Source organism: Onychomys torridus, chromosome 6 (assembly GCF_903995425.1).
Source record: "Onychomys torridus chromosome 6, mOncTor1.1, whole genome shotgun sequence".
Lineage (NCBI taxonomy): Eukaryota > Metazoa > Chordata > Mammalia > Rodentia > Cricetidae > Onychomys > Onychomys torridus.
Window position 1 is genome coordinate 79492787 of NC_050448.1, and position 13089 is coordinate 79505875.

Genomic DNA, 13089 nt, shown 5'->3' on the forward strand with positions numbered 1-13089 from the left:
TCTTGAATACTAGAGATAAGATCTGCAGTGTTCACTGACATCTGTATTTTGCTTTTGAAAGTGTAAATTATGGTTTTACATAAAAGTGTCTTAGACGTTCTTTTGAAAATAAAGAGTACTAATGAAGAATGCTAAAAATACTTAGTAGTTAAATGGGTAATTAAATATTTATGCCACTGTTTTATTTTGTTTTTCATTTAAATCATTCATTTAGAGCACTCATCAGTCCTGGGAACTTAAACTCAGCAATGGGCTTTGAGACATAAGAAGAAGATTCAAAATTAGCAAAATAGCTCTGTCAATTTTTTCCATGTTAACAGCATTTACTTTCATAGCTTTTTATATTATATTTATATCTTAAGAGTACAAAATTGTAAAATACCTAGTTAGTGTTTAAATGGCACAGATCAGTGACTTTTTTAAAATTTATTTAAAAAAATTTTTTTCATTTTACATACCAAACTGTAGTTCTCCCAGATCAGTAACTTTTAATCTAATATATCATATAAATGTCAGGTGGGATCATTCAAAGAATGCCTCCTGGCTAATATGAATTTAGAGTTTTCCTTGAAGCTTTCTTGTCAGTAAGAAGATCCTCGTGAGGGAGCAAAATCATGGCAGTGCCCTCCACCTAGTGACTGGAGTGTCACTGTGAAACTGTCAGACCTTGACTGAAGTTAACCTGGTGATTGGTCAGTCAGGTGCAAAGTTTCTAAATAGAAGGGAGCTATCCTCTACTCCCTAGCTCAGTGGCATTCTTAAAGACAAAATGCACAGCCTGGTGGAGGTATATAGTGCCAGGGATCAGATACAGGTGTGTAGTGCCAGGGATCAGATACAGGTGTGTAATATCAGGGAACAGATACAGGTGTGTAGTGCCAGGGAACAGATACAGGTGTGTAATATCAGGGAACAGATACAGGTGTGTAGTGCCAGGGAACAGATACAGGTGTGTAATATCAGGGAACAGATACAGGTGTGTAGTGCCAGGGATCAGATACAGGTGTGTAATATCAGGGAACAGATACAGGTGTGTAGTGCCAGGGATCAGATACAGGTGTGTAATATCAGGGAACAGATACAGGTGTGTAGTGCCAGGGAACAGATACGGGTGTGTAGTGTTGGGAACAGATACAGGTGTGTAGTGTCAGGGATCAGATACAGGTGTGTAGTGCCAGGAACAGATACAGGTGTGTAGTGTCAGGGAACAGATACAGGTGTGTAGTGTCAGGGATCAGATACAGGTGTGTAGTGCCAGGGAACAGATACAGGTGTGTAGTGTTGGGAACAGATACAGGTGTGTAGTGTTGGGAACAGATACAGGTGTGTAGTGTCAGGAACAGATACAGGTGTGTAGTGTTGGGAACAGATACAGGTGTGTAGTTTCAGGGAACAGATACAGGTGTGTAGTGTCAGGAACAGATACAGGTGTGTAGTGTTGGGAACAGATACAGGTGTGTAGTGTTGGGAACAGATACAGGTGTGTAGTGTCAGGGAACAGATACAGGTGTGTAGTGTTGGGAACAGATACAGGTGTGTAGTTTCAGGGATCAGATACAGGTGTGTAGTGTCAGGGATCAGATATAGGTGTGTAGTGTCAGGGAACAGATACAGGTGTGTAGTGTCAGGAACAGATACAGGTGTGTAGTGTTGGGAACAGATACAGGTGTGTAGTGTTGGGAACAGATACAGGTGTGTAGTGTCAGGGAACAGATACAGGTGTGTAGTGTCAGGAACAGGTACAGGTGTGTAGTTTCAGGGATCAGATACAGGTGTGTAGTGTTGGGAACAGATACAGGTGTGTAGTGTCAGGGAACAGATACAGGTGTGTAGTGTCAGGAACAGGTACAGGTGTGTAGTTTCAGGGATCAGATACAGGTGTGTAGTGTTGGGAACAGATACAGGTGTGTAGTGTCAGGGATCAGATACAGGTGTGTAGTGTTGGGATCAGATACAGGTGTGTAGTGTCAGGAACAGGTACAGGTGTGTAGTGTCAGGGATCAGATACAGGTGTGTAGTGTTGGGAACAGATACAGGTGTGTAGTGTTCAGGGAACAGATACAGGTGTGTAGTGTCAGGGATCAGACACAGTGTGTAGTGTCGGGCCCAGAGCTATGGTTGTTGGTTTTACTAGTGTGATTGTTCTTTGAAGCACTATCTCAAAGGCCTTGCCTTGATCTCAGTTATTTGGAATTCCCTGAGTTGACCACACAAAAGTGAAAGCATTTAGAGAAAAATGTGTTATTAGTCATCTCTGTCTGATACAAAGGATAAAAGAAACAGAGGGACAAGAAAGTAGACAAACCAGGGGATTTAGCTCAGTGGTAGAGCGCTTGCTGCTTGCCCTGGGTTTGATCCCCAGCTCAAAAGAAAAAAAAAGATTTTATGGCGTTGGGGATTTCAACAAAAAAGTATGAAGCATGCAAAGAATGTGGGTGTGGTGGCATACACGTCTAATCTCAGCAATCAGGAGGCTGTAACGGAGCTCTGGGTTAGCCTGGGCTACAGCCAGACCCTGTTCCCAAACATAACAACAAAACTAGCATTCAAAGAAACAACAGAACAAACAATGGGAAAGGTGTTCATGGAGATGTCTCCAAAGAAGTCCGGACTTTTGACTTAATAGACTTTAAATCATCTATTTTAAATTTGATCCAAAGGTAAAAACCACAAGAAAGGACCATAGTGATGTTTCACCATTAGAGATTTAGCAATAAATTTTGAAATCCCAGGAGGGCAGCTGGGCACATGAGGGACTAAGGAGAAATCCTAGGATTGAGAAATGCAGCTGGAGTAAAAATGCACTGTAAGAGCTCTGTGGCACATCTGTGCAGGCAGGAGAGTCAGCAGAGCTGTGTTAGGTCACTTGAGCTCCTGTGATCAGAAGTCGGAATGAAGAGAAATGGAGGAGCTAATATGAGACCTGGGGGACAGTCAGTCATGCCACCCCACGTACAATTGGAGTCCCCGAAATATGGGAGCGAGAAAAAATAGTGCAGAAATAATGTTGGAAAATTACAATAGCATTTACAAAGTATATGTGTGAGGACTAAGTGGGGTTTGTTCCAATTGAAAATTTTCAACACATAAAGGGAAAAAATCTGCATGATTGTCTCAGGTGGTACAGAAAACACCTCTGACAGTTCAATACCATCATGACAAAAATATGTGAAACTAATTAATGTAACACACTGCATTAATAGAACAAAGTACAAAACCCACAAGTTATCGCAGTTCACTAAGAAAGCATTTGACAAAATCCAACATCGTTTTGTAATAAATACTAAAAATATTATAGATGTTAGGAATCCTACTCAAATTAATGAAGGGTCTCTGAAAAGCCTGCACCTAAGGACACTTAGTGATGAAAGACTGCAAGCTTTCTGTTTTAATCAGTAAGGAAGGATGCCTGCCCTCACTACTTCTGTTTACATGTTATTAGAAATCCTAGCTGGGCGGTGGTGGCCTTTGATCCCAGCACTCGGGAGGCAGAGCCAGGCAGATCTCTGTGAGTTTAAGTCCTGGTCTACAGAGAGATCCAGGACAGGCACCAAAACTATACAGAGAAACCTTGTCTCAAAAAACTCCACAAAAGCAGCAACAACAAATCAAAAACAAAACTGAACAAATGGAAAGGAATCTTCTGTTCATGTATGATACAAATTAGATATCATTAACTAAAATGTTAGCACTTGCCAGTATCAGTCTACAGATTTAATATAGCCCCTACTAAAATTACAACTACTGGGGCTGGAGAGAAGGTCAGTGGTTAAGAGCACTGGCTGCCTTTCCAAAGGATCCTGGCTTGATCTCCAACACCCACATGGCAGCTCACAATCATCTAAAGCCACTTCTACTTCTGGGGGAATCCAGCACCCTCTTCTGGTCTCCATGGGCATTGTATGCATTGATACATATACATGCAGGCAAAACACTCATACATGTGAAAAATTAAAAATAATTAAAATCGCAGTTACTATTTTTGCAGAAATTGACAAGCTGGTTTTAGCATTTGTATGAGCTGCAAGAGACTCTAAGTAGCCAAAAACAGTCCTAGGACCACATTAGAAGACTCACATTTTCCAATTTTAAAATTCTACAAAACTAGATGATTAAACCATAAGATTAGATGCCTAGACTGATGGCTTCCTGGAAAGTAGTCCATATGTTTATGGCCTTTCAGTTGATTTTTTGATGGAGGTGCTCAGGCTGTTCCATGGAGAAAAAGAAGATGTTTTTAAAGCTGAGTTGTCGTGGAGCATGCCTTTAATCCCACACTTGGGAGGCAGAGGCAGATGGATCTCTGTGAGTTTGAGGCTAGCCTGGTCTACAGAGAGAGTTTCAGGACAGCTACACAGAGAAATCCTGTCTTGAAAAAACCAAAACCAGCCTGGCAGTGGTGGTGCACACCTTTAATCCCAGCACTTGGGAGGCAGAGGCAGGCGGATCTTTGGGAGTTCGAGGCCAGTCTGGTCTACAGAGTGAGATCCAGGAAAGGCACAAAGCTACACAGAGAAACCCTGTCTAGAAAAGCCCCCCCCCCCAAAAAAAAAGAAAAGAAAAAAAAAGGAGAGGAGGAAGAGGAGGAGGAGAAATTTTTAACAAGATGCTGAAACAATTGGACAGTCACATCTACAAGCTGGAAGTTGGACCCTTATGCCACATATGCATGTAAATTAATTTAAAAAATAAATAACTAAACTCCATAAGAGAACATGGAATGGGTTAGTGATGTAGGCCAGTGGTAGAATTCTTGCCTAGTGTGCTTGAAGCCCTGCAACTTTGCCCTGTAAAGGAGAGGAGCAGAGGAGAGGAGAGGAGAGGAGGGACAGTCTTATGCCTTCATGTTTCCCAGTGGTTTAACAGACACAACAGCAAAGGCATAAGCAACAGAAGAAAAAGTCGGTACACTATGCCTTATTAAGGTGAAACCTCTGTGCTCTATTAAAGAGATGATGTGCGGCCGGGCCAGGCGGTGATGGCGCACGCCTTTAATCCCAGCACTCAAGAGGCAGAGGCAGGTGGATCTCTGTGAGTTCGAGGCCAGCCTGGTCTACAAAGTGAGTTCCAGGAAAAGGGCAAAGCTACACAGGGAAACCCTGTCTTGAAAAACCAAAAAGAAAACAAAAGAGATGACGTGTGACTGTCGGTGGGAAGGCAGGAGAGACGTGGAAGTGCTGAATGGTTATGATGTTTTTGGGGGACGACAAAGATGCTATATGTATATGTCATGGTTGCACAACCTTGAGAATGTAGTAAAAGTTTCTGAATTCTGCAGTTGAAAATGTTTTATACTGGTGGGCCTGCAAGATGGCTCAGCTGGTAAAGGTACCTGCAGCCAAGCCGATGACTTGACTTTGATCCCCAGGACCTACATGCTGGAAGGAGAGAACCAAATCCCATGATTGTCCTCTGACTTACACATGTGTACTGTGGTATACACATAGGCACACAAAATAAATAAGAAATACATGAAATAAAATTAAATAAAATTTTATACTGGCATGTAAATTTAACCACAGTTTAAGACAAAAGGAAGTAATTAGGTATGCATAGGGCTAACATCTTGTAATAACATATCTAATGCAAGAATGTAAGGCAAAATTGCCAAGAAGTACAAACTATAAGCTATAATGTGATTTAGTGGTAGTGATGGTGGTGGTGGTGGTGGTGGGGATAGAACCCAGGGCCTTGCGCATGACAGACAAGTGCTCTATCCTTGAGCTACATTTCCAGCCCCCTTTTTCCACTTTTTGAGACAAAGTCTTACTATATGCCCAAATAGTCCTTGAACTTGTGACTCTCCTGCCTCAGCCTTCTGAGAAACTGGGATTACAGGCCTGTGCCACCAGACCTGGCTTGTAATTTAAAGTTATGTTAGGAGCTGGGGATGTATCTTAATGGTAGACATTGTCTACCATGTGAGTTCCTGAGTTTTATCCCCAGAACCACAAAACTATAATAATAATAAAATAAAATTATGTTTATATTTAGATTCTATTTCATCAATTTTATCAAAGTCTTTATACAAGTGGTGTTTTGTTTTGTTTTCCAGTGCTGGGATCGAACCCAGGGCCTCAAGCATGCTAGGCAAGTGCTCCACCACTACTGTATATCCCCAGACCTATAAAAATATTTCTATCTTGGTTATTTAAAATCGTTTGAAACAAAGCATTAAATACAAATATTTGATGATGGGCATGGTAACGTACATTTGTAATTACCAACACTTGAGAAGCTGAGTCAGGAAAATGAGAGTTCAAGGCTAGCCTGGGCAGTGCAGCAAGATTCTGTTGCAAACAACAACAAATATTTGAAATTGTTTTTGGAATGGCAAGCAGGATACCAGCAATATATCTAATGTTTTACCAAAGTCCAATGTAATACATTGGAGAAATGTGTTGATTAGTAAAATTATATATAAACGTACAGTGCTATTTGAAAAATATCTCAGTAGTATGATTTGATTTTTATATCTGAAAGGCCCTTCTTTACCTTTATTAAGGTAGCTACCTTTTTCTTTTATTCTTTAGTAGTAGACAGGGTCTTATCATAGTGCCCAGAGTACATAGGTCCACCTATGTAGTCAAAGCTGTCCCCAAACTTGAGCTCTTCCTGCCTCAGGGTTCTAAGTGTTGGGATTATAGATGTGGATGATAATTACTCACCGTCACTGTATTTCATGTCTGCCCTTGCACTTTTTGCCAATAATCTCTGTTGAATTGGAACATGTGAACCATTATGTAACTTTTTAGATTTTCTAGTAGCCACATTTAAAAAGTTAAAAAAGTTAGTTTGAATGTCTGAATTATCTATATTCAAAATATAAAATGTTTTCACATGCGATCAATATTTTAAAAGCCTATCAATAAGGTATTTTCCATTTTTTCAGTCTTTAAAATCTGATGTGCACCAACATGCCATGTCAGTTCAGATTAAGCACCCTTCAAGTGCTCAGTGACTACTTGTGGCTACTGACTTGAATGTTGAACTGTGCAGGCTTGGACAAGCAGAACTAAGACATCATCTTCAGACTAAATGTACTTGTCTAGAAATACATGGAAGGGAAGCTTTGTTTTTCTTTCTTGCCCAAAGCCAAGAATTAGTTTATTTTATTGGCCAGCTGTTGACTTTAAAGATACAAACAAAAATCTTGGTGTTTTAGCAGGGCGAAGAAAAGGAAGCTTGGGGTAAACATGGGTGTGTAGGTTGAGCGTAGGTGTATGAGAGGCGGGACTGGAATGCAGATTTGTGGTGGATAAGCCGAGAGAAGACGCAGAGAAAACACTTGGGCTTGTAGAAAAAGTGTTTGTAGAAAAGGCTTAGTGTAGGAATATGCTTCTGCTCAGATATGAAGCTCCCTGATTAGCCAACGAAGTCTTCTCGATCTGTACTCCCACCATCGCCCACGTGATCTGGACATTGCAGAGCAAGCAGTGCCCTAGAGCAGGCGTGAGTGGTGTGGTCCTACGGCTACTTTTTTAAAGAACAGTTTATGTGTCTTACTTTTTCTCCCCTTCCTCCAAAAGAAAACACAGAGTCAGAGAACAGAGATAGAAATAGAAAAGACAAAATAAAGAATGGAAGAAACATTGTGGGGTTGGGCATAATGAATATAAACTAGTGTGCCTCTAGTGAGTTAAAATACTGAATGATGTTTTGTTTTGTTTTTCTCAAAGATGGAAAGTGTAGGTATGGAGGAAGGAAGCATGACCTAGCAAGAGGCCTGTCCGAGAGAAATGTGAGCTTCACCATATAGTACTTAACACGCCTTGCTTGCTTGCTTGTTTTATAGCTGTGCCACTGCCTACGTTCTGCTGGCCGAAGAAGAAGCAACAACAATCGTAGATGCGGAAAGGTTGTTTAAACAGGCCCTCAGGGCGGGGGAGATCATTTATAGAAGGTCACAGCAGTGCCAGCACCAGAGTCCTCAGCATGAAGCTCAACTGAGTAAGCAAATCTGAACTGACTATCACTCCTTTTTTTTTCCTTTTGGTTTCTTGAAGTGAGCCTCAAATTTGCCATGTAGATGAGGATGGCCCAGAACTGATCTTCCCTCCTGAGTTGGGATTATAGGCATGTGCTACCAGGTCCAGATTCTCTTAACTTCTGAACTTGTGTCTTTTGTGTTTAAAGCATGAAACAATAATAATAAAAAATATGTAAAAATGTGATGATTTTCATGAGACAACCAATAGACTCATGTTTCTGGTCTATTAATTCTAACAAGCTGACAATACAGAAAGAAATACGTAACATTTGTGGAAGGGAACACATCTGCTTTGGTTACCTTGAAGAGAAATACGTTGTTTTGAGACTGAGCATTTTCTTTCCTATAAGTGTCGCTAGACCAAGAGCACTTTTTAAAATTCAAGGGAACCTTCTATGATGACAGGTAGTACTGAGATCCTCCCTAGACAATAGATATTATCTTTACCCTGACTCTTCCTCAGAGCAATGGGAGGAGGCACATTTTTTGCATTTCTGGGAATCATATCCAGGGCTTCCTTCCCACATGCTTGGCAATATCTAATCCTGAGCTGCATACCCAGCCCAAGCTCATTGTGTTTGCTCTCAGTCTATGGATCTGTATGTGGTGCCAAAGGGTGGTTCCTCCCCTCCTCCTCTTTGATCTGTTTCCTTCTTTTCTTCCCTTATTCCTTCCTCCTCTTGTTTTTGTTTGTCTGTTTGTCTTGTTTTAAGGCAGGGTCTTGCTCTCACAGTCCAGGTTGTCTCTGAATTTGGGATCCTTTTTCGGGACTGCTCCTTTTACACCATCTGATGCACTTAGTCCTTACTCCAGTCTCACGTGACACTGGCTCTTTCTTTGGTTGATTTTTTTCCAGCATGCTTGAGATAGGATGAGGTACAGGGACCACTTTCTTTTGGAGAAGCTCTTCTGGTTAGGGTTGCAACACTTAGCAAGCTGTTAGAATCAGCACTGTTGCCATTTCTGTCTGAGATTTGTGGCCAGGGGGTTTTAGTTTCATGATTTTGGCAGATACTGGGCAATAAATTGAAATGTGTTTACACGAGGCATTATCTCTTAGCAGCTAAGTTCTACATCTTTTGTTTATGGAAATTAAAATTTGGCTAATGCTTTCTCTCAGTTAAGTACTTGTGTTTACAGTATATTTCATTAAGGCATGTTATTATACAAAACTATGGGAAGAGCTAATTTTGCAGTCTGGAACTAACGAAACTACATCTATAAAAACCTCTTGCTATTTGCCCTTGCATAATATCAAATCTAGTTATCTTGTAGAATTTTTAATTTAAAAAATTATACTTACGTATATGTATCTGTATGTGTATGTGTGTACATGCACACATATGTGCCTAGAAGTCAGAAAACAGCTGTATGTGTGTCAGTTTTCTCCTTCTACCATATGGGTCCCAGGGATCAGATTCAGGTCATCAAGCTTGGCAAACAAGTATCTTTTACCTGCTGAGCCATCTCACTAGCCCATGTTAAAGATTTTCTCTTAGCACTTTCTAGAAATAGTTTTAATTAATTAATAACTTAATAAAAGTTTATATTTATTCATGGCAATTTTGGTTAGGACATTTAGGGTCTTTGGGCCAAAATAATACTAAAAGTATATACTGTTTATGCAGAAACTTGAGATTGATAAATATATCTTCCTATTAATACCTACTAGTTTTTTGTCAGTATTAAACTCATCAACCAAATGAGCTATATATATACTACATTCAACTTGCTTACTACTAGAGGAAAAAGTAATTAAATATATATTTTAAGTGTTTAATACAGAAAGCACACATAAGAATAGAGAACATTTATTATTTATCACCTAAATTTAATATTCACTAATAATAATGCATTCTGATATAATTTAATTTTAATAGGTCTTCCAGAATAAGCAAATAAAATTATTGGATAATATTTTAATGAAATATCAGGCTATAATACCAAAGTGATAGCTGTGTCATTTCCTTGTTTTTCTAACTAGGGCGAGATACCAATGTACTTGTATATATAAAAAGAAGATTGGCAATGTGTGCAAGAAAATTGGGAAGAATAAGAGAAGCAGTGAAAATAATGAGAGATGTAAGTACATTTGATAGCACAGCCGTTATTTCTGTAGTGCACAAAACAGAAAAAATCTATTATTTTAATGCAGTCACTGTTTTTCAATTGCCCATTTCTATAACAGGATAGTATGTATATATGTATTTTTTTTTTTTTTCCTTGAGACAGGGTTTCATCTTGTAGCTCTGGCTGTCTTGGAACTCACTCTGTAGATCAGGCTGGCCTCAAACTCACAGCAATCTACCTGCCTCTGCCTCTTGAATGCTGGGATTAAAGGTGTGCACCACCATGCCCAACAAGGATATTTTCAATGTGCATACATTTCTTAAGGAATGGGTCTTCATAAATTCGTAAAAAAAGCAAAATAATTTATAGTTTAACAGCTCCTCTGAGTTTTCCTGACATGATTTATTTTGATTTGAGTCTTTTTTTCCTTCCTTTTAATATTCAGTTGATGAAAGAATTTCCTCCTCTTACCATGCTGAACATCCATGAAAACCTCTTAGAATCACTTCTAGAACTGCAGGCCTATGCAGATGTTCAGGCAGTCCTGGCAAAATATGATGGTGAGTTTTGTGTGTGTGTGCATGTGTGCGTGTGTGCGTGTGTGCGTGTGTGCGTGTGTGTGCGCGTGCGTGCGTGTGTGTGTGTGTGTGTGTGTGTGTGTGTGTGTGTGTGTATTAGTAGATAGCACGGTTATAGTCTCTTTTCGAGTGTGTAATCATCAGACCAGCCCTGTTCTAGAGTTTATCTGATTGCCTCTTTCCAGTCTTAGCAGTCAGTTTTAAGGTGTAGGTATAGCTGCTGTGAAGTATCTTCTTTATCAGTCCCTCCAGCTGAACCAGAAGGTCATAAGAAGGAGCTTTTCCTCTCTGAGGATGTATTCTTTATTAACTAAATGTGTGTGAGGCACTTAGAACAAAATGGTGAACATGAAAACATGGATTTAACCCATATGGCATTTACGGCTTTAATGTGAGAAATCCACGGGAGTCTGATTAAGAAGTATTAGGGAAATTTATTAGGATAAATTGAGGAAAAACACTCACTGAGGAAATACAGAACCGAGTAGACAGCTGAAGTTGTCTTCTGATCTGACCAGGAGCGAATCCACCTGGCAGTTAGTTCAATCACACCAGGAAGCAGGAAGCAGAGAAAAGGAGCCTCTCCCTTTCCTTGAAGAGGTCACATACAAGAGGCCAGAAGCACCACCTCCTTCAGGCCTTATAGCCCAAGGTCTTGGGCAGAGCAAATACTGCCACACAGCTTAGTGAAACACACAGAGACTTGGGCAGAGCTACACTGAGGACAGCACATGAGGAGAGTAACTGGGAAGTACAGCGTCGTGCACAGAGTAGGGAGCGTCATGAATTTGCGCACATAAGGAATACCAATAGAAGTTGCATAATAATCTTTATAAGTCAGAATGACAGTTACAGAAGGTAATTTACATAATTCACTGCATCCATATAATAAACATGAAGTGGCAGGACAAGTGTTTTCACTCTTTTCAGGCACTAAATTAGGAAACTGGAGCCCAAGACGGTTAGCTATTGGGTAATATGATCCAGTGAGTGAGTGGCAAACCTAAACCAGATAACTCAACCATTTCATTTCTAGTTTACTAGTCATTTTATAAGAACTAATAATTCCAAGTATATTAGCTATTTGTATTATTATAACAATAACAGTTGACTACAAATGGAGTTGGGAAAATGTTAAAAATACAGGCTTTTACCTTGTGGTGGTGGTAGCACATGCCTTTAATCTCAGTGCTCAGAAGGCAGAGGCAGGTAAATCTCTGAGAGGCCAGCCTGGGCTACAGAACCACCAGGGCCACACAAAGAAACCTTGTCTCAAAGAAACAAAACACAAAAGCACAGACTTTCTCCTTCAAAGTAAGACATCAGCTTACTTTGTCTCCCTCTTAGATCCTCCTGCCTCTGCCTCTGTCTCCCAAGTCCTGAGATTAAAGGTGTATGTCACCATGCCCTGCTAGGAGATATATATATATATATATATATATATATATATATATATATATATATATATGTGTGTGTGTGTGTGTGTGTGTGTGTATATGTATATGTATATGTATATGTATATGTATATAAATATGTATATATTTACTATTCAGCTCTTTACTAAACCATCAGGTGTTTTAGACAGGCAAAGTAACACAGGTTCACAGAGCTAAAAAAAAAATGCAGCATAAAAGAATGCAATACATCTTTTCATCAGTAAACAAATGTTTCAAAGCATAAACAAATGTAACACATCTTCAGCTAAAATTCCACAACAGTTTCTCTTTATCTACCTTTTGCCTCGGGTTCTGGTTTTTTTTGTTTTTTTTTAACATAAAAACAAGTTATAATTCCAAAGTCCAGAGTTATTTGAAACTGGAAAATATTTTCCCTGTAGAAAATACTAAAAACGATAACATTTCCCGATAGCCCTTTTAAGCCAAATAATAGCTGAATTATACATATAAATATTGATTAGATTCTGGGATACAGAAGAGGCCTATCTTCATCTGTTCAGAGCTGTGTTTTACTTAAGTTGTGTAAGTGAGATTCCTATTCATCTTCCCCTTCACTGTTGGATTTACAGCAGACTTTTTTCTGTAGGCTAATCCATAATCTAAGAAGATTTTAGCTTCCCCTCCTGAAAGTACAGCCAGCATATCCTTTCATCAGCTTGATACAGTACAAATTCTTATCCTAATAGTGAAATGTTTCACTAAAGCATGCCCAGTGATTGGGCAAAACCAAAACGTATTATAAGCCACAGCCACCCTAGGTTCCGCCTGCTAGGTAGCCTCCCTGGATCTGTACAATCTGATTGTCCTTTGCTTTATCTAGTATCCACTTATGAGTGAGTACATACCATATTTGTCCTTCTGAGTCTGGGTTACCTCACTCAGGATGGTATTTTCTAGTTCCATCCATTTGCTTGCATACCTCATGCTGTCATTGTTTTTCTTTGCTGAGTACTCCATTGTGTATATGTACCACATTTTTTTTTTTTAATCCATT

At 39.6% G+C, this 13089-nt stretch overlaps 1 protein-coding gene across 4 annotated transcripts in view; it reads left to right on the plus strand.

Annotated features, from left to right (window-relative positions):
• St7l (suppression of tumorigenicity 7 like) overlaps positions 1-13089 on the plus strand; it is an 81087-nt gene that overhangs the window by 17753 nt on the left and 50245 nt on the right. For all 4 annotated transcript variants that reach the window (XM_036189606.1, XM_036189609.1, XM_036189608.1 and 1 more), the window contains exons 7-9: positions 7796-7950; positions 9975-10072; positions 10506-10620. In XM_036189606.1, coding sequence (XP_036045499.1) covers positions 7796-7950; positions 9975-10072; positions 10506-10620 — 368 coding nt within the window. The remainder of the gene's footprint in view (positions 1-7795; positions 7951-9974; positions 10073-10505; positions 10621-13089) is intronic.